At 40.1% G+C, this 20,348-nt stretch overlaps 1 protein-coding gene across 2 annotated transcripts in view; it reads left to right on the top strand.

Moving 5' to 3' along the window:
- The window catches only part of GRIA1 (glutamate ionotropic receptor AMPA type subunit 1), a 90,181-nt gene extending 79,924 nt beyond the window's left edge, over positions 1 to 10,257 (top strand). Inside the window, exons 14-16 of one of the 2 annotated variants that reach the window (XM_053462359.1) lie at positions 1,373 to 1,487; positions 7,118 to 7,252; positions 8,254 to 10,257. In XM_053462359.1, the coding sequence (XP_053318334.1) occupies positions 1,373 to 1,487; positions 7,118 to 7,252; positions 8,254 to 8,442 (439 nt within the window). In that variant the 3' untranslated portion in view covers positions 8,443 to 10,257. Of the gene's footprint in view, positions 1 to 1,372; positions 1,488 to 2,349; positions 2,465 to 7,117; positions 7,253 to 8,253 lie in introns of both variants that reach the window. The other variant, XM_053462360.1, reaches the window with a different exon arrangement.
- Positions 10,258 to 20,348: the final 10,091 nt, after the last annotated feature.

The following is a 20,348-nucleotide window of genomic DNA, read 5'->3' as shown; positions in this document are numbered from 1 at the left end:
CAGGGAAAAAAACGGGGTCTAATGATGGTAAAAATCAGGATTGCTGTTGACATTTAATGTTGTCCAGCCAGAACCTCTCATCTGATTCCTTTTCCACTGCAAGGTCCATCCTGATTCCAAATGCAGTTTTTATATAATAATAATAAAAAAAATCTTATTTTGTGTTCTAAACCTCCATCCATTCAGCGTCTCTTTGGCACCATTGATCCTTCACAAAACAGCTTCTAAATAAGAGCCTAAGTGTGTACCAAAAGTTGAACAAAAAGTAACGAAAATAAAATATTAGGTCCAATGATTTTATTACTAATAGTAAAAAAGAATTTTAATATAGAACAATCAACTTCTTAGTAATAACAGCTACTCATACCCCAACTTGTGGGTGAAGAAGAGGTAGGGTATTGTGACTGGTAGGTCCTGGGACAAAGTCCGTCCACAGTGCTGTCCACCTCTTTCCAGCAGTTAGGCTCAATGCATTATAGGTGGGCTACCAAAGTATTCTGACCCCCTGCCAAGATTAGCGATTACCATTTGTAAGCCATTAGTGAAAGCCATACGGCCTAGAGTGCCTTAGACGTCTCAGGTGGGCACCTTTTTGGCAGACTGGATGGTGACATCTGACCTGGGGTTCCTACAGCAGCATTTTAATCCATTGTATAGGATTCCTACACAATATCCCGTTATTAAAATTATTTAACAGCTCAGTGATTTAACAGCCCATTATATTAACGTATTACTGAGAAAATGATAATAGCCTATTTTAGTATGGCTTTTCTATTTTTGTTTTATTAAGTGACACGCCAAAGAACGAACATTTAAATGTAAATGAAGCCTTTCTTTTACGTGATCTTTTTAAAGAGTACCCCCCATATCATGTTGCTTTGTAGAAACGCAAAAATAAATTTGTAGCTCCTGATCTTATTTCACCTATATTTGTAATTTCATAATTCACGAGAATGATAAATAAACCCTTTAACCCTGTAAAATTTGGGACAAATGACACCTTTGAAGCCAGTAAGATACCATAAGTGTTAAAATGTTTTTATAGACCTGGCTTGTAGGCACTGTCCCTTTTCCAGCTGTTTCCAGCAAATTATTTCTAAATTTTTTTAATGAATTCCCAGTAAGAAATAAAAATAAGAAGGTTTATATTCTAAGAAGCTTAGTAGTCAACTAGAGATACCGGCCTTGTTTAGTAGTCAACAAAAAATGTGTTTCTGTTCAAAGCTGAAGGTGTTGGATCTCCATCAACCTGGGATGGGTGCATGTGGTTAAGGATGAGGCTTGCAGCTGGTTCACCTATCCTTTGTCTCATGACCTCATGAGTGATTTCTCAAGCTGTAACTTATCGAGTGTTATCTATTCATTTTTAAAGAAATCCAGTAAACCTGGCAGTGTTAAAACTGAACGAGCAGGGGCTTTTGGACAAATTGAAAAACAAATGGTGGTACGACAAGGGAGAATGCGGCAGCGGGGGAGGTGATTCCAAGGTCAGCCCCAGTAAGAACAAACTAGCGGGTAAAAAAACAGCATGGATAGTAACCAGCAACTGCCCTGTACACCTTGATTGCCAAAGCCCCGGCTCCATGAACCTCAATTCTTAAAGAGACCCCAAGCTTCACAGGCTTAACATAAAATTTTTACAGATGGCGACATGGGTGCTAGGCGATATCAACAAGACTAACAACTCCGAAAAAAAACTAGATTTAATTTAAAAAATATATACAAAGATAAAGTGAAAAGAAAAGTGTGGTGGAGGGTAATGGTTGGTAATTAAACAGGGTATTAGGATTTATCTAAAATGGTTATACATTCACCATATGGATAACATAAACAAACTGAGAACAGAAGACTCAAAAGCCATAAGATATAAATACTGTATATAATGTAAAATAACAGTATTATTTTCCAATAATTATTAGTGGATTTCCCATTATGAACTGCACTCTTGACAAAACCTAGTATTCACCCATCCCAGAAACGGTCACAACCCCCCCCCCAAAAAAAAATGCCATAAAGGGGAGGCTAGAAAATCAAACAAAATGGAAACTATTGGCTTCTGAGACACCGGGTGCAACACGAAAACTGGCAGGGGCGGGTGTTGCTGGTTACTCAAAGTGATATAGTTAATACTCATCTGGCTTGGCTGGAAGAGAGGGGAAAGAAAGGGGTTCTAGGGGATGGAGGGAATGAGAGGGTTAGGGTGGGGGAGCTCGATGGAGTATTGAAGCGTATCACTTTGTCATGGTACACGCATACGTCAATGAATGCCTCAATGAAATGTTGCTATGCTGCTGAATAACATAAAATAACATTGGTAATGTTATTTATGTTATATCCCCTGGTTTGAAGAGGTGCTGTAAACCTAGCGGTATTGAAACTCAGTGAGCAAGGCGTCTTAGACAAGCTGAAAAGCAAATGGTGGTACGATAAAGGGGAATGTGGAAGCAAAGACTCCGGAAGTAAGGTTAGTCATCCCACTCACAGAGTACCCGCCTTGAATCACATGATGCTACAGGGGCCTTCTGATTGGTTAACAGGGTTTACACATGTCCTTTGCCACTGCAGGGAATTTTTTAACATATTTATTTTTATTTTTTAATTGATTTCTTGTTCTATTTTTTTTTTCTATTTGCTATTCTCATTGGTTTCTTTTTGCACATTTTAGATTTTAGAATGACCTTTTTAAAATTCTTCTGTAAAAAAAAAACAGTTTTTTAACACAAATGTCATCCACTGATACATAATGTGACTAAAACAATAAGTGATGAGAATATCTGAAATCACAACCAGTGAAAGTACATACTATGAAGCGTGATAAACATGTTGCATTTAAACACAGCCTTATATAATGTAGTATGTTTTCCATATCTGTACATGTTTTTGGAATGTTGTTTGTGATGCTAACTTAATCTTAACCTAATACCAATAAAGCCCTCAGCAATCATATGTACAGTGACATCACTACTAAGTCTAAATGTGGTAAGGAGAAAAAGGACACCAGATTAATCCAAAATATTTGACGAAATATGAAAGAAGTACCCAAAAGTACCCAAAAAGCTAGGATTCCAGGGAAAAAACACTCATCAAAATGGAAGTACACAATCGTAAATCTGTAATGGCACACGCATGTCCTAAAGAAAGTGCGACCCACAGTATTTCATGTAATGGAGCACAGAGAACTGTTACTTGTTCCATCACTTTCAAAATATTGATTTGTTGTTGAGATATCCATTTTTTGTGAGCTCTGTTCAATAGCGAAATGTTTATAAAACAGACAGAGACCTTCGAGCGGTGACAAACTGGAGTCATTCATTTTGTGTACCAACGAATCGATCTAAAACTAGCAGTTTCTGGACAAAAACTGCTATAGACCTCAGCCAGTCCATTCATAGTTTAACAAAAGACGAAGGGTCTTACTTTTCCTAAACCTTGTTTGAAGTGGACTTCTTGCCAGAAGATTAGTCAGACACACAAAAGTGTATGTTAGATTCAAGAGACAGGACAGAGACAGAACATATAGATTTTTCAAGGTTAATTCATTCACTTTGGGTGTGGCTATATGTAGAGATGGTGTCATAGGCACGGTAAGTGCTGGGAGTGGACAGAGATAGGACCACCCACCTTAGCAGAAGTGGGCAGGGTTGAGGCGTGACGGCCAGCCCGCCTTTCATGAAGGCAAACTTTGTTCTTTTGCTTGATAGGTTAACATTACAGATTTGGGGGGTTTGCTTGGTGACAGGTCTAATTTACGGAAAGTCTTGTTATTTTACAGTTTTAACCACTCCCAAGCTATTCCAATGTCAATTTAAATGTTCAACTCACGCCTTGAAACTCTGCATTAATTTATTCCCTGGGAGCTGTTATGTTCTCATATCCCTCTAGAATGGAACAGCTGCAATACAGTCTGTTCTGGGTGAATCCAGCCCATTTTTCAATTTATTACCAAACATTTAATATTCCAAGAAACATTACGGCCTATTCAAAGACTGACAGCCTGGTTATAACATAACTCAACCACAATGTACACAATGGGTTGTCACAAATAACATGCATTTGTTATTATTAAAACATCTGCTCCAGCAAGTCATAGGAACAGTATACTATCATAGAAAGCATAAACATCTCCAATTATAAATCTGAAATCTTCAACTCTCATCTCACTAGTGCATGAGGCATAAACCCAAATTGGTGGCCACACTGATCCTGTAGAGCTTTTTGTAGTCAACTGAGCTCAAAATGTAACTCAAAAGTTAAGTGACTTAATGCATGCAGTAGCGTCCCCAAATATACATTATCATTATTATTATTTTTTTTATAGTGTCAACAATTTACCCAGCGTCCATACATTCAAAAGGTATTATAAAATGTTAATTGGCAGACTAGGATAAACTGTTATTAGATATTAGATATCAGATATCAGCGCTACGGAATTTGATGGCACTATATAAAACAATTAATAATAATAATAATAATAATATAGAGGGCCCTCTCCTGTGATGTGTGCATTAAGAAGTGGAGATATGTCAATGAGTTAAACCTCGCTCTCGCAAATAGCTCTCCCAACTTGGTTGTGGCTATTTCTGGTGGACCTCAGTGATCACTCAACAAAAGGGATGTCCAACTGCAATAGAATTCCTCAAATTCCCACATCAAAAAACAATTATCATTGGCCATTACTAAGCAATACCTTATGTATCCTAAAAACATGTGTGAAGTTCAGGGGGGGGTCATGCCTTGAAACCTTTGACCTAAAATGTCCTTTATAACTACACAAAACGCAGAAAGAGCCAATGAGAATTTAGATACCTTTATGCTGGGGTTATTCTTGCAGCATATACTTAAACATATCATCTAAATACCTACGTATCTACACTGTGTACAAATAACCTTCATATCCTTATTTCATGTTCTGATGAAACACATGCAACTAGGTAGAGGTATCCCCCATTTATTGAAAATTTGCCACTTTTGCAAAAGACCAGCTTTTACAAAAGACCTACATTGGTACCTGTTTTCGGGAATCAAAAGAAATCCGAAGAGCATTCATAACATATTAGTTTTGCGCCATTTCAGTTTACGAAAGGTTTCATAGGAACACTCTGCTTTCGGATGTTCTAAAATTACCATCATTCTTAAATCATACTCAAAAAGATATCCTTCCTATAGAGAATGGAGACATAGTTACCTCAATTGGACACATACATGCAATTGGACAGGTCTGTTCACTAAAGTCCATGTTGACAGTTGAGTTACAGAGCTAACTTGACAGCACTTGTCAAACCAAACTCAATCACCAAGTCATCTGTTCACCAGATATTAAGATGCTGTCAAGTTGAGTCAATAGGTTTCGAGATTGGAATTTTCAATTCTTCAATAAATATGTATCTGGATGCTGTCAAACCCTGTTGATATAGACTCTACTCCTGTGGAGTTTGCATTGGGGTTTTGTTTTTGTCAAAGTTGGCAGTCAACTTGGACCTTAAATTGGTCAGTCTTTGATTTATTGAGATTTTGAATAGTAGCACTTAACTGAAACTGTCAACAAATAGTCGCTAAAGCTTGAATTCTATGAGGACTAGCACAAAGAAAATCTCATATATAAATGTATTCAGTTTTTAGGTCATGTGTACCCCATTTTTTAATATTTATGTCAGAAACTCAATACACTTTAAATACAGGAGAGGGGGGTTAGCCTTTTATTCTTCTTTTCTGTCTCTTAGCTCCATAATGAATAGTAAATTATTATAACACGTCATTATGAGAACTTGTGAAGTTCAACTGTAAACCTCAGTCCACCACAAAACATTTTTTTCGGCTTTACTTTACATTTGGGCAACAGAAAAGTTAATTTACAAGATTTAACAGTATAGGATGAACCAAAATATATATGCAACCAAGATCTGTCATTACATATGGCTTCATACAAAGGAGAGGGGGGGGGAGAGAACATATCTATCACACCCAACAATACACGTCAACCTATTTTTTAGTTTAATTATATTAGTGGGGCTCTTAGATACAGAAGCGGGCGGAAAGCGTTTATTCCTCTTTTTTGTCGGCTTTGTGGTGCATGCCTATGATCTGAAGCAGTTCTTCCAAGGCAAGCGGGTTCAGACGACCACACGGTGTGGGATGTGGAGTGCATTGTGATACAGGGTGGGGTGTAAGGATTTCATGGGATCAGTTATTTAGAATGGGGTCACGGCATTTAGAATTTATATGTGTTGTGTCTGGCGGTTGACAAACCTTTTTGAAGTATGTATATGCTCTAAATGCAGGTTCAACCTTAAGGTTACATGTTGGTGAGGAGACTCCACTATTCCTTATAGGATTCCAATAGCTCCATAAAATACACCAAATATTCACCAATATTCTATTATTTTTTTTAACTTTTTTGGAAAGTTGACATCTGGTGGATGAAATTTCTGTTTGAAACCATTGGACCATCAGTGCGTCTCCATTTTTTTCAAACCTGGTAATCATCCAGAATCTGAGGAACATGGCAAAATTTCAATAGAGCTGTAACAGACTACATTATTTCCTACTAAGAGTAACCAACATGGATCAAACATAATACCAGGGCCATAGGCAACTTTATCCTAAGGATAATTAAATTCCTAAATCTCAACTTCAATTGGAATCAGATATTAGTTGTGGCAGTTTTACCAAGACCATCAGAAAAGAGGTTTTTTCTTTTTGCTTTGCTCAACAGATTTTTAATTCCAAGTGATTTAAGAGCTTGCATTCTGCTGACACGTTTTTAACAGTGTCATAGAGCATTTAAAGTTTTTATCCATAGAAAAGCCTCCCATCGCTTCTTAGCTGAGCGGAACCCTGCTCTCCAGATTATCTCTGAGAATTATTTTTTTTTTTGGACAACTTCAAAAAGGTTTAACCTCTTCATTGCAACCTGCAAAATAAGTAGAAGGGAAGTAGTTGACATGGGCCTGCGAGATGTTTTCTATTTTCTATGTTTTCTATTGTGTGTTTTATGAAAAAGTGGAAGGATCAGGCAGCTTGGGGAAATGGACTGTTCACCTCTACATTTCATAACATATGTTTTTTCTTTCTCTTTCTGTCTACTCCTTTTCTTCTTTTTTTTTCCGGTTGATTCCAGGACAAGACAAGCGCTTTGAGTTTGAGTAATGTGGCAGGAGTCTTCTACATCTTGATCGGAGGTCTAGGGTTGGCCATGTTGGTTGCTCTTATCGAATTTTGCTACAAGTCCAGGAGCGAATCAAAGAAGATGAAGGTGGCATCTAAACTGGCGGACATTTTGTTACTTCTATCTATAACCTTAAAAATATTTATATTACCATTTAAATATGTAGATCTTCTATAAGATGTTCATCCCATAAAGTATATTTGTGTAGTCATAGTCACCAAGGTATCATGCATTACAGAGTCACAGAGACAGTACACATGGCAGTGTATCCTGTGCAAATAAGGGTTTCAGCAGAAATAGGTAGAGCCTAATCAGAAATAGTCACCATAATAGGTTTATTCACTAAAAGAGTGTTTGGAGGAGAGTCTTGCACCAGAAGATCACTTGTGGACCCTCATAATGAATAGTGAGATGAGAGTACTGAAACGACAACTCTTCTACACAGACACGCTCCTTTTAGTGAATAAACCCCTATGATGCCTAAATAAAATGTAAGCCACTATTTATTTCAAACATTTTTATTATTTTATTTCTGTTTTGTAAAGGGGCAAGATCGTGCAAGAATTATTCACGTGCTTCCCTACCCACCCACATCTTTTCTGCCCCATCCTGACTGTTTATTAGTTGGAATGATCTTATATGATTTATGTCTACCATTTAACATGGTATTCAATAATCATTTTATATCACCATACAAACACATTGAAGTAAACCAAGCTATACAGTAAATAAATATATAGCGTATATATTTACATGATATGCTGGAAAAGCTAAATTTTAGGCACTTTGCATCTTCAAGGTTATCTTCTAAATAAGAATGATCCCCAAAGGTCTTCTTAACAGTTAGGCAAATCTATTTTACTAATCCTTTTAAATAAAATCAATTCTACAGACAATTGGCAGTCTGCTAATAATTATCAAACTGTCAAAACTATTTCTCCACCTGATAGCATATCAAATGGCAATTTCGTTTCTTTTCTGCTCGGAGACTTAGCTTAGTCTTTTTCTAAATCTAGGTCAATGTGTAAAGAAAAAAATACCGTCTGACGTAAGGGACAGGGGTTGAACGCCCCTGTTCTTCTCAAAAGGGTTTCTGTTTGATTCCGCAGCAAACGGTTACAGAAACTGTACGGATGGCAACTTTACCCAGGCCTTCCACGGCAGGAGGAAGCGGTGAAAACGGTCGAGTGGTCAGCCATGATTTCCCCAAATCCATGCAGACGATTCCATGTATGAGCCACAGTGCAGGGATGGCCCTGGGAGCCACTGGATTATAATACCAGCAGAATTCACTTTGCTCAGTGAAGGAATGACACTCTCCCTTTCCAGTGCCAAAAAAAATTAAAAAGGACAGCATCCTAAGGACTTTTTGCAGCCACTCAAAGATCTGTTTTTCTTTTATTGTCCTTTTGCCTCCAGCAACAAAACTATGAGTCAGTAATTGCAATAAAGAGCTGATTTCGGGAAGAAAAGGAGATCCTACCCTGTGGGCTGGACATTTGAATGTTAACAATAGACTCTGATCCCACATATCTTCAGCTCACCAACTCTTAGTATAATCAATTGTTAGGGATATTATTTTCACCAGTTTATTTGAGACACTTGGTTTTTGTCTAATTTCTTTCCACTTTTTTCCTGCGTTAGCTGTATAAATTTGAAAACGCGGCACACACACAAATATGACGGCCTAGCTGAATCATTCTGAAAAGAGAACTTTCGTACCTTCATACAAGGATATGTTCCTCTTTCCAATTAGGAGAAAAAGATTGACAATATAAAATAGTAAATCGGATTATGACAGGAAACAGTCGCCATTCTACAGGGAATACGCAAGTAAGCAAAAAAAAAAAAAGACAAAAATACAATTTTGACAGCTCATTGCTCATTACAATCATGACGAAATATTTTGTGAAGTAGACCTGAACCCACCAGGAACAGAATAACATTCCGTGTGGAACAAAAAGACATTTGGAAGTAGCGTGAAATGTCAAGAAAGTCCAAGACAAAGGTTTCCACGGGTTGGGAAGTTTGATCATAAGCCATGAGGCCTGCTGTTTTGGTTTCTACACACAACATATGGAACTCAAAATCACATCAGTCGAAATAATTGTCAAAAGTGGTTGCTTTTAAAACAGCAATATGAAAGCTATTTGACGCGGTGGCAGGTGTATTTTAACATGAGCAAACTCAGACTTTACGGTCGACTGCCGGAATGACACCAACGTCAAAAGAATACGAGGACTAATGTAAGGGTTGTGCCTACACAAAACTTAAACATCCTATCAAGTTAGGCCGCCACTTTTTTGTTCCCCTTCCCAATTTACGTTTTGGTTTTTAGCTCCATTCTCGGAAGAACGTTAATGTCTCTGAAAAATTAACAGCTTAGAAGTTAATGTTTTGGACTGTTTCCAATTTTGTTTTCTTGCTTATATTATCAGTTCCTGTTCAGATGTGGAGCTTGTAACAAAGAAAGATTATTTTACTTTTGATTCTCTGTTAAAAAGTTATTTTGACGGTGTGGAGTGGAAGCATATTCTTTCTAAGAACTCCTAAAAATAAAAAAAAGCCCTGGGGGAGAATTGCAGCCATCTGACTCAAGGAGACAAAATTTGCTTCCTTGAGAGCTGAACTGTCCTGTGTGTCTCAAGAAATGGGAGAGGGATTGCGTCTGTTCAGTGACTTAAGAATGAGACTTGGTGTGGGACAGGACACAACAAATCAGCATTGGAGATGTCGAGTGTTCACTTGTAATTTGTATTTTTAATACTCTTTCTTAAAAACAGCTGTGTGGAGATACACTTGGTTTTTAATCCCAAAAGTGGACTTCACGTTTAACCCCTTCAGGCGTTTCATTCCATTATTCCTCTTTGATACCTGGATATTTTCTTCACAAGGCTGTATTTGTTTAAACTCTGATGTCAAAAAGTGCTAAGCGAGAATATGTTTGATCATACAGAAGCATCTTTTCATTTTTTAGGTTGCGTTGGTGGGGAGACGGTAACTCTCTGCTGGAAATATTTGCTTCTTGACTACTTCTTTTGTTTTATTTTTTCTTTGAACTGATATAAAAAGGACGTGATCTCTTTCACTAACGGGCTTCATAGAGCTGTTTTTTTAATACAGTGTTTCTCAATCTTTTGTATGTGTACCCTTTTTACTAAAATGTTAGTACTGTTTTTCATCATTGATAGTTATACAAGGGGTAGGTGCTTTACAGTTGGGCAACTTGGTTGGCAAAAATCATGTACTTGGGTACTTGGTAGAAACAAAAGATTCAGAAGCACTGCCTTGATAATCTGGAGTGCAAATGTGTATGGTTTGAATGCAGGGCCTGGCCTACCATATAGGTAAATACTGAGCTGGTGTGTGTGCTGGTATAACATTTATTTAAGTACTATTAAGCAAGTGAGAGGGGGCCGAGACAACTAGGGGTTACGTTCACAGATCTCACTGATTTAACTGTTACAGGGTCAGCTCCATGGATAGGCAAAGGGTCAAAGATACCGGTGTCCGTGGCAAGGTTTGTTAAGGTCCATAGAACATCATTAACCCCTTCTGTCCCCTATGGACGTACCAGTACGTCAAAAAACGCATCTAAAGAAACCCCATATGGACGTACCGTACCGGCACGTACTGACCTTCTTGCAGCGGTCATCCCTGCCGCTACTTGGGAGATCAGGCTTGGCAGCCTGGACTCCCCCTGTCAGTAGAAGCCAGCATCGCTGGCTTTCTGCTCCCCAATCTCATGTAACAGCCTCCGGCGCGGAAAAACGCGGAAATGCCGGAAAACTGTTATATTTTTAAATGCCCAATCATGCGATCGGGCATTCCCTTCCGGGTCACGTCAGTGCAGGCGTCACCCAGAAAATCATCGGAGTACAGGATATCCCCTGCAGGGTTTGTCCATATCCAATCGCTCCGATGAGGCACAGATCATAGTGTGATCGGTGCAGGGGTATCGCAGGGAGGAGAGTGAGAAACCATGTTTGCTCACTCTTCTCCCATGCTGAAAAGCAAAACAAAGAAAAGAAAATTATTAGTGATTTAAAAAAAATCACTAAAATAATACAATAAATAATAATTTAAATAACAATAACAATAATCGCTGAACCGACATACCGCAAAAAATTGGCAAAATTGCTCCTTGCTTTGAGGTACCAAAAACCCCTGGGACTGAAGGGGTTAAATTGTCCACTACAGACACAGGTAAATTTCCACCATGAGCAATGTTGGTGCTCAGCCTTTCTTGCAGGAGAAGCTTTCTGGTGTACCTCTGCATAAGGCAAAAAAGGAGTCATGGCAATGAACAACTAATGAAATGTTTAACTTTCCAGCAAAGCTCCCAGGGTATTAGAACCAGGGGCGGACCAGCCTGGGGGCAAGGGGTCGGTGGGAAATTCTTCAAACAGGGCTGGTGTGACTTGGATGGGCCCAACTGTGAAGGCAGAAATGCAGCTGGGTGACATAACGCAAGCAGCTATTAAAAAAGGCTCCGAAAAAGGTAAGGAAGTGAGTGAGGGATTTAATATGCATACATGTTAGAGTGAGTGTGTGTTAGCATGGGTGTGGATGTGTAAGTTTGTGTTGGGGGAGTGTGTGAGAGCGATTGTGTGTGTGTGTTACATGAGTAAGTCGGTGTTAGCATGAGTGTGTATGTGTGTGTAAGTGTAAGAGTGTGTGTGAAAATATGTGTGCCATTGCATAGGTTAGTTACTGAGGGTGCAAGGGGCCAACAGATACCAGCCTTCCCCTGATTAGAACCCTAAGTGCTGACCTTGTTTGTATGTATTCGTCTGAGACAATGTTGGATACTAGAGCTATTGGCGGACTACGCCACCCATAATGCTTAGCCAGGCGGACAAAACACGAATGTTTCGGCAGACATGGAAAGAGGGAGGTAAGGCCAGCAGCAGACCTATGCATTTTGGGTTTAAAAGACATTAGCTCTGTTCCTTTGATGACCTGCAGGACTCCAATGCTTTTTACCTGTTTCATGAAAGGTAATTCATTCTCTTGGTCATACAACCATGTTATGAACTAAAAATTCAGCAAATAACAGTATGAAATGAAGCTCCACTTTTAAATAGAGTTTGTATTTATTTATTTGGAAAAAATATATCAAGTAGTACTTTTGTCAACTACATAGAATGTATAGAGGACCAACTGTTTTCTATACATTGTGGTAGCGCAATAGCAAAGAAATGTTTGGATCAAGAGAAATTGATTTTGATTCACGCATGTGTATTGCAGTAGGTCATTTGAATCCCTGACTGTTGTAGCTTCGATCTTCCGGGCTAGGCATACTCCCCCCTTAAAAAACCCCAATAATGACACCACACCATAGAATATGGATAAGAAAAGGCCACAGCCAATTTTATTTATTAGAGTCATTGTCACGCCAAACCTGAAACAAAACATAGGTGCGTTAACAAGGACAATGACTCAAACACCAACATGTAAATATTTACAATAAACACTCAAGCTTGCCAAGTAATCCAGGTAGCATAACCCAATACCACTTAAGGAAGGGACATACCGAGATGCCCCCACCCTGACCTGAGGTTCCCAGCACTGACAGCCAAGAACCTACCACCAGATGTTACCAACCATTCACTTACCACCACATTAACCCCCTGGATACCTGGCAAGCTGCCGCCCCACAGGCTGTGACAAACGACACCAACCCACAAACAAAAGAAAAAAGGGGAGGGAGGGTGGGACACGCAACCAGGTAAGCTAACCACAAAAATGGTTCCTGAGCCCGGGAAAGCAGGCACTTATATAATCTACCCCTAACTCCACCCCCGAAATTCCCGCCAAAAAAGCCTACCCCTCCTCCGCACAACAGTCAAGGCCCACTATAGCCCATGCTGGCCCCCCCGTGGGCATCAATATGCATGGGCGTAGGAACCGGGGGGGACAGATCCCCCCAGTAACTCATGCAGGGGGACCGATAATGAAGAAATCCCCCCTCCAGGGCCGTAGGAGCCCCCCAATAGAAACACCGCAAATGTGGCCCGCGAGACCTCGAGGTGCAGCCCGCGTAAGATCGGCAGCCTGGGCAACCGATCTTACGCGGTCCGCACCTCGAACCCTGCTACCTACCTGTGGGAGGGTCTTCTGTACTGCACAGAGGAAGCGGAACCCAGCAGAGTTCACGTGACATCACATCCTGCTTCCTCTGTGCAATATCAGAGAACGCGGAGGGAGGCCGCGCCCCCTGCTGAACTCTGTGAGCGGCATGGAGGAGCTGCAGTGCAGGTAAGGGGGCGGGGAGGGTGTTTGAATGAGTATGCTTGATTGAGGGAATGAATCTGTGAATGAATGAGTGTGTGTGTGATAGCATGGATGTGTAAGTGCTGGAATCTAGGCATGATGAGACTGTGATTGCTGTTAGCAATCACACTCCTATCATGCCAAGTCAGCCAGAACATGCTGAAACCTAGCTAGCTGCCCCCCTTGTGTATTGATGCTGCCAGCAGTATGGGGTCTGCACATCACTTACAGCCACCCTGTACCAGCATGTACTGGCTGACTTGGCATGATAGGAGTGTGATTGCTAGCAGCAATCACAGTCCCACCATGCCTAGGTTCCAGCATTTACCGGTTGGATGTGTAAGTGCTGGGCCTAGGCATGATGGGACTGTGATTGCTGTTAGCAATCACATTCCTATCATGCCAAGTCAGCCAGTACATGCTGACACCTAGCTAGCTGCCCCCCTTGTGTATTGATGCTGCCAGCAATATGGGGTCTGCACATTACTTACAGCCACCCTGTACCAGCATGTACTGGCTGCCTGGGTATGATAGGAGTGTGACTCCTATCATGCCAAGTCATATTGCTAATTTTTTTTTGTCAAATTGTGGCGTGTTACCTACTTGTATTAAAAATGTGAGTTTTTATTATTATTTTTAAAGGTGGGGGGTCATTTTCGGTTTTGGACCCTGAATGTTTTGGTCCAGAATTTTCATTTTGGTGCATCCCTAGAATAAATAGAACTATTTCATTTTTAATTATCCTGAGTCCTGAATTTGTAGTCACAAAACTTTCTAGGCCCAGAAATCAGTGAGAGGAAAAGTAAAGGTTTTGTGTAATTTACTTTATTTTAATCTGCATATTTTATTAAAGGCCATATTTTCTCACAGTGAAAAATGAGTGCGGTCCGCGCACGTATACAATTCTGATGAAGTGGCCCACTGCAGAAAAAGACTTGGACACCCCTGGGGTAGACAGTGAGATGGGGGGTAGGGAGAGGGTAGCTAGTGTGAAGGGGCAGGGAGAGGGTAGATAGTGTGAGAAGGGAGGGTAGGGAGAGGGTAGATAGTGTGAGAAGGGAGGGTAGGGAGGGGGTAGATAGTGTGAGAAGGGAGGGTAGGGAGGGGGTAGATAGTAAGAAAGGGGGAGAGGGGGAGAGGGGGTAGATAATGTGAGAAGGGGGAGAGGGGGTAGAGAGATGGGGAGAAAGTGGGGATCTGATGGGGAAAAATGCTGTCCCCCCAGATTTTTAGGGGTTCCTACGCCCATGCCCATATGTCACAAGAAGAGCAGAGGCCTGATCTGACCACTAACATCAATTTCTGCTGGTGGAGTGTATAGATATTTGTATGCTTTCCATAGAAAAAGAAAAAAATATAAAGGTGTCAATAATAAGCAAATGCAGCTTTTTCTTCTTTTTGATGAAGTAAAATAGCATTAAACATTTTAAGTCATGATAAAAGTATTTTGCATTTTAAAGGTTTTATGCCCTTTGTAGGCACAGTCTGAAAATGTACCTCAACGCATCCCGGAAGAGAGCCATGTTTTAATGGACCATTGCCACTCCTTTGGGACGGTGGATTCTGGAACATACATTTGTATTAGTTCAGCGAATCTTCTTTGATTTTGTTAACTGAGAATCAATACCTTTTACTTGTCTTGCTATCCATCTGAGCCAGATGTTCCGAAAAGTGTTGGGCCATAGGCGGAAGCTGTTTAGAAATGTAAGCTGGGGGCTTGCAGGTCTGTTGTACTGTTCCAAGCTATTTTTTTATTACAAATTATATTTAACAGGAATCAAAATCACATCATGGACATGTGGACTATACCATTAAACATTCGTGCGGTAAGTTTTACTAGCCAGCTTCCTATATGAATAAACCATTGGAGGCTGTACTTTGTAAAATCGTGTTTTACAGGCAGATTTGTAAACAATATTTATTTGATCCAGAATGTCTTGCTAACAGCTGAGTTCAAAAGGATGACGTAAAGGGGTCAAAGTAACACAAATAAGTTCTTTAATTCAAGGTTAAACTGAGGAATAAGGCCACACAGGAAGAAAATTGTAAATGTTTTTGTTAAAATAAAATAATGTAAGCCAAGCATTTAAAAGTTTAAAGGGTATTAAACACTTGTGTTTGGGCACCCGTGCAGAAGATATAAAAGGCCCAGGGCTCCATTCCAATGACTCATTTCATGTGGAAGTGACCCCTGCAACCAGTGCCGTCCGACAAGAGCCATTTCATGGTAAGAATACACAGTGAAGGTGGTCAACCTCAAGAAACGTGCACACCGAGAGGCACAGATTTATTCACTAGCCGTTTAGGGCCTATTTTAGGCCAAACCTGGTAACCCTTCGTCTAGGTAACAAACTTGTCACCCAACTGCCATCTGTATCACCCAGGAGCGGAGATCTGTGCTCTCTGTAGTCTACACACGGACTGCTAGCCAGCTTATGACAGAGGAACATGCGCAAAGAGGCAAAGCTGCACAGGGTAAGAGAGGGGCAACAGGATAGTGCTATGCTGGGCAAGTGGTTAATTGAGAGTTTGTTTAAACATTTGAACTCCCTGACCTCACTAAGCATTTTGAAGGACCATCCCCAATTAGATTCTCCTGCAAGAGTTGGCCCTGAACAATGCATTGGTAATGCTGGGAGGTTTTTTAACTGTACATCATGCAGGGCTTATTCAGCCCTTTTTGCAATTCACATTACCTAATGATATTGCAACGTTCAGCTACTTTTTTCATCAAGGTATCACTGATCGTTGTCATCTGTTTGAAGACAGCCCTTTAAGGATTGTATCAAATAATAGGACTCGGCTTTTACAGACATATCTAATGACAGATATTTGTAAATGGCATTTTTAAATATTTGAAGTGACAGGCTTCAAATGACATTCAAGTCTTGGCGGGCCCCTAAAAATGAAGCAACAAGGTCTGAATCATAAAAAGAAAAATGAGATTAAACATTATAAAAAACTCCTTTTTTTAAAAACTAATAAACCTTACATGGAAGATAGACTTGTGTTTTCCTGCTTCTTTCACCGAATAATGATTTTGGTGTAAAATGCAGTCAGCTAGGATTATAGCATACACTGCAGTGATATTTGAAGCATCTGTTGCCAGGCAACCCCTCTGGACCACCGAAGAAGAGGCATCTACGTTACCGACTGTGAAATGTCAAGGTCTAAGAACAGTGAATTCTGGTTTTCTAGTAAAAGGCAGTTAATTAACCTCATATTTGCACAAAACACATTTCTATGTAAAATAATTTTACTATTTCCTGCGTGGGATAAAGGGCAGCCCTCGGCTGATGAACGCTATTAGAATCACAAACAAGCAGCCTCGGCAATGTTTAAGCCTGCAGACTACAGCTCCTATTATAAAGGCATCGCTGAGCATGATTAGAGTTGTAGTTTAAAGCAGCAGGCATGCCTTTGGTTACAGGCAAAGTATAACAAAACACAGCCATGTCTCCTTAAAGCCTCATGCCTGTTTATGTGATGTAGTAGGCCGGTTTAACGATATGAGAGCCATAGTCCACAGACAGTATATAAAAAACAATAAACAGGAGTAGTCTGGCCCAGGGGGGAACAGGGTCAATCGCCCCCGCCCCCCGCTTAAAAAAAGGGCCTGTCCAACTTGGATTAGCCCATTCGCAAGAGGCAGGAACTTGGGGGAACCCCGCAGGAGAAGTATAGCGCGAGCAGCTAGAATGAATACTCCAGGGTGGTAAAGAGGTGAGGAGAGGGAGGATGAATGAAAGAGTAAGACAGAGGGTGAGGAATGGAGAGAGAGAAAGAGGCTAAGGGAGGGAGTGAGTATGTATATATGTTAAAGTATATGTTTATGTGTAAATGTGCATGTGTTAGCATGAGTGTGAGCATGAGTGAGTATGTGAGTATGTGTGAGAGAGAGTGTGAGTAAGCATGAGTTAGCATGAGTGTATAAGTGTGTGTTAAAGTATGTGTTATTGCAAGAATGTGTTTAAATTTGTGTGCCAGTGCGTATGTTAATTACGTGGGGCAAGTGAACGATGGGGTCACTTGGCTTTACCTGCCCCCAGACCAGAAAGTGCCAGCCCTCCTCTATACATGTGTGAACAGAGTTATCACTTATCACTGATCAAGTATTCGTATCTATTCTATACCAAAACAACTATATTTCATTCCAATTGCACCCAGGCCAGCCTGCCCCGGTGTGTTAGCATGAGTGTGTATGTGTAATTGTGTGTAAGAGGGTGTGTGTTCACATGAGAGTATATATATGTGTGTGTGTTAGCATGAGAGTACATATATAAATGTGTTTAGAATGTGTGCTAGCATGAGTGTGTATGTGTAATTGTGTGTTTGCCTTAGTGTGTATTTGTGTGTTAGCATGAGTGTGTATCATGTGTGAGTGTGTGTCAGTGTAACAGTGTGTGTGGAAATATATGCGCCACTGCATTTGTTAAGTACCGGGGTCAAGGGACACTTGGCTTTCCCTGCTCCCTTGGCTGAGAGATGAAACATGGATGGAGATCTGTGCTGTTGCACATTAATAGGTTAATCTTTTCATGCTTGGGTGCAGGCAAAAATTAGGGACAAAATAGGATGTTTCCTACAAATCGTGGACCAGGATAGAAAAGCAAGATAATGGTGGGTGGCGTACGATAGGGCTGTTATGCATTTTGGAAGATTTACAAAATAATGACAATAATCACTTCATATATATTTCCATTTTTTCCAAGCTTTTCCCTTTTTTAATTTCTTACTTATATTAATAGTCTCCTGATTTACAATAATCCTGAAGGTACAGTCTGTTCTGTTTCGTACATGTTTGTTAGGTATGAAATTACTGTGCCAAGCGTTTGTGTGAAACAACTGTTTGGATATCCATCCTGCTGTGGATTCAATGAGGAGCCCACAAACCATAGCCGATAAGCCAGGTTCCTGCCAAATGTATATCCCCAATGCCGAGACAGGTCACAAACCATATGCAATAATGGAAAGCAGGTGGTCTCTGCCGATCAAAACCTCACAAACAAAACATTCTTCCGCACCAGTTTCTATCCAGAAATACAAAATGGTGTCTAGTGGTTTCATTGCAGGCCAACTGCTCCTGAGCCATTCATTACTTCCTATACAATAAATTATGTAATTAATAAGTACTAAGTAATGCATTACGCATATGAAGCAGGTCTCTAGAAGGATGAGCCTGGATAAAGCTTACCTTTATGTCAAAAGCAAGAGAGAAAAAAGACAAAATGTCAAAGAGTGCTCTTAAAAAATGTAACCTGTAGGGCCTTTTGAGTCTTCTGGCCCTGATCAAGTCTGGAGTAAAATTAGGCCAAATATTTACAAGTCAAATTAAACCCTAAATTTAATTAGTAATGTATATTTAAAAATATATGGCACAGACACTGTATTAATCTGATATAAGAACGTCCAGTGGACACCTGACCTTTACACCGACAGGGACTTCGCATTCTAAATACATAGACATTAATATGAAGTTGGTCCCCCCTTTGCAGCTATAAGAGCTTCCGCTGTGTTGTGATGGGATTTCTTGTTCATTCATCCAGTAGAGCATTGGTGAGGTCAGGCACTGACGTTGGACGAAAAGGTCTGGCTCGCAATCTCCATTCCAGTTCATCCCTTAGGTGTTTGATAGGGTTGAGGTCAGGGCTCTGTGCGGTCGGTCAAGTTCTTCCAAACCAACCTCATCCTACAATGTCTTTAAGCAACTTTGTGCGCTGGCGCACAGTCATGCTGGAATAGAAAAGGGCCTTCCCCAAACTGTCCCCAGAAAGTTGGAAGCAGAGCATGGCCCCAAATGTATGCTGAAGGGGACATACACCAATGCCTCAGTTCCAGGTATCCTTCATAGTTTGCTTGATATCCTCAACAAAAAAAAACACAACATCAACAACCAGCATTATATGCAAATAAACACATTCAGACAACTTGCACATGAAGCCAACATAGCAATGTTTGATATCTTTTGTCCATGGTACACAGACTGTTGCGTTTCATGTACTGAATATGAAGGTTTGTGGCTTCCAGCTCTGAATACACAAGTAAGACCAAGAGGCCCATTCTATTCCGAATACCTTAGATTACAAGAAAGGTAACCTGAGGCATCAAGCATGTGGCTCAGCACCTACAAATCCTTCAATGTTCCAAGCCACTGAACATAAATGGAACAGATGATTGTGCTGGCAGGAACAATCTGGTGCCACCGTATTCCATCAAACTAAGAAGAAACTCATTCATCCCGCAACAGCTAATCACCCTTCTCCACTGGAGACCACTGATGTGTGATGAAAGTGTTAATATGCATTGCAAGACGATTTCCCTTTGGGAGCGGATTTTACTGCATTGCAGAATGAGACACGAATGTCAGAGACATAATGGAACTATTACGTGGAATTGTGTTAGTAATATATTACAAAGTGCCATGGTAACAAGGGACGGGAAAAATGCACAAGGGAATAATTTCTCTTGTACTATTATAAACAAAATATTGTTAATTTCTTGCAGACAAAATGATCTAATAAGATAATAAAAATAATTATTAAAGATAATAATATCTGCTGTTGAGCATCATGTAATTATTTGAAGTAGATTTATATCAGACTAGACAGGCAGAGCAAGAATTTTTGGAACAGTCTTATTCAAATAAGACATGTCATCAGATGACATGTCAAACTTTAAAAAGTAGAAAAAAACAGTCTTCAAGAAGTCGCTTGCTCAAAGATTAGAAGGTTCTGGGATCTAAGTTTGTTTAGTATCTCCAACTGTTTTGGTGCAGGAAAGGTATGCAGCCCATTGAGTCAATTTCACAATCATGTTAGTATCATTGTCATCATTGCAGGTACTTTGCAGTCAATAAAAGATCTGGCATCTGTTATTTTTGTGGGTCCTTCCATTATAAATCATTATA

This window comes from Spea bombifrons, chromosome 4, assembly GCF_027358695.1.
Source record: "Spea bombifrons isolate aSpeBom1 chromosome 4, aSpeBom1.2.pri, whole genome shotgun sequence".
In the NCBI taxonomy this organism is placed as follows: domain Eukaryota; kingdom Metazoa; phylum Chordata; class Amphibia; order Anura; family Pelobatidae; genus Spea; species Spea bombifrons.
This window is presented reverse-complemented; position numbering and strand designations above follow the sequence as displayed.